At 33.4% G+C, this 1,885-nt stretch overlaps 1 protein-coding gene across 1 annotated transcript; it reads left to right on the top strand.

The window, feature by feature from the left end:
- Nucleotides 1-577: 577 nt before the first annotated feature.
- LOC307118397 (olfactory receptor 51E2-like) lies at nucleotides 578-1,564 on the top strand (the record flags this gene model as incomplete). The annotated part of the gene is made up of 1 exon (XM_079804006.1): nucleotides 578-1,564. One exon carries the CDS (start codon nucleotides 578-580, stop codon nucleotides 1,562-1,564), a length of 987 nt encoding a protein of 328 aa, XP_079660132.1.
- Nucleotides 1,565-1,885: the final 321 nt, after the last annotated feature.

Below are 1,885 nucleotides of genomic sequence, written 5' to 3'. Positions count from 1 at the left end.
ATGTATTTAGGTTTAATTATTTCACTTTATTCAGTTGAGATTTAGATGCACAAAGTATTTGAGCAGTGGTTAGTTTAATTTATTTTGACAAATATTGACTCAAATTAATTAAGTTGACAGTAATAATATACTCACATTACTAACACATAAGTATTACTTTTTGAGCTTTAATGGTTTGTGGTAATTTACAGTCAAATTACTGTTAAACATTTTGCTATATTTTCATATATTTACTCCTGCCCTCTCTTCTTCAAGTCTATAGGGAGAAGGGTTGATCCATGAAAGTCCCAAGCGCAAGAGAATGATCTGATATAAATATGTGAGATTACTGGTAGAATAATGTCATTCTGGCAGCTTTGGAGAAGGTAGAGTATAAACCATGTGTTTTCTCTGTTTCTTATTTAATGAATTTACAGCAAAGACTAAACAATTATATTATTATAATATTATTGTCAAAGAACATTTAAGACTGTTTTTGCATGTGAATGGGAATTAAATCATTATTTGAACATTCTGTTATTGTGTGCATTTTTATTACAGTTTATCACAGGTCACAAAAAAACAGATAACAGCTATGATGAGCTCCATGAAGTCAGATTCCTCTTCAAATGAGACCTTTGTTCGTCCTGCAACATTTTTCATTAGTGATTTTTCTAATATTCCACATGCAAAATATTACTATGTGTTCTTGTCTTTGGTGTATGTTGTGACTGTTTTGGGGAATTCATTTATCATGTGCATCATTTATTTGGCTCGCAGACTTCACACAGCCAAATACATTGCTGTTTTCCATCTGGCCCTTTCTGATCTGTGTGGAAGCTCGGCTTTGATTCCAAAAATTATAGAAATGTTTTTATTTGACCACAAGGACATTTCATATGAAGCATGCTTAACAAATATGTTTTTTGTATATCATTTCATGAATCTGCAGTCTCTGACACTACTTGCTATGGCTTATGACAGACTGGTCGCTATTTGCTTTCCTCTACAGTATCATGCCATTGTAACCAAAACAGCCATGTTTCTGATCATAGGTGTTATGTGGATTGTGTCTGTAACATTTTTTTCTGTACTTGTAGGTTTAGTGAATAGAATCTCTTTCTGTAGGTCTAATGTACTTAATAGTTATTTTTGTGATTATGCCCCAATCTGTAGACTAGCTTGTAATGATAATACGATAAATATTCTGATGGGTAAAATTTCCTATGGTCTCCTGATTTGCACACCGCTGATACTGATCGTCATCTCATATTTCTGCATTTCTTTGGCTCTGCTTAAGATTGCTCATGGTTCTGAGCGGATCAAAGCCATAAAAACCTGCACTTCACATCTCATATTGGTGGCAATTTTTTATCTCCCCGTTTTAAGCAATAACATCGCAGCTGTAACAACACCTTTGCATCCAAATGTTCAAATAATTAATAATTCCCTGACACAGGCGATACCACCTATGCTGAATCCCATCATATACACTCTAAAGACAGAGGAGGTCATGCAATCCATAAAAGAACTGTACAAACGAAGTAGGGTGAACATTAAAGAGAGAGGAAATGCAGTAGGATAAATAAAAAAGAATTACATGATCTGATTAGTGTGTGACTAAGAAACAATGTACATTTTGCCTTCCACAATATTGGTGTTTGTTGACTTTCATTACCTGCCTGAAAGAAAAATTTACTTGTACATTGACTACAAATATTTGACTAGTTTCATCAGCTGTGATTTTTTAATAAATATCTAGAGTTGATTGATTCTGTATGTGATGTTGTAAGTAACAGAAATTGTGTCATAAACAGGCCAAATATGTTTAAATCCTCTGGGCTGAAACCTAGTAAAGTTGCTTTGTGATTGCTTCCTTTATTCGAAACAATGTAAAACTATTTTC

The sequence above is a fragment of the Gobio gobio genome (assembly GCF_949357685.1).
Source record: "Gobio gobio genome assembly, chromosome: 22".
In the NCBI taxonomy this organism is placed as follows: Eukaryota; Metazoa; Chordata; class Actinopteri; order Cypriniformes; family Gobionidae; genus Gobio; species Gobio gobio.
The sequence above is the reverse complement of the archived record's forward strand: the minus strand, read 5'-3'. Positions and strand labels throughout refer to the sequence as shown.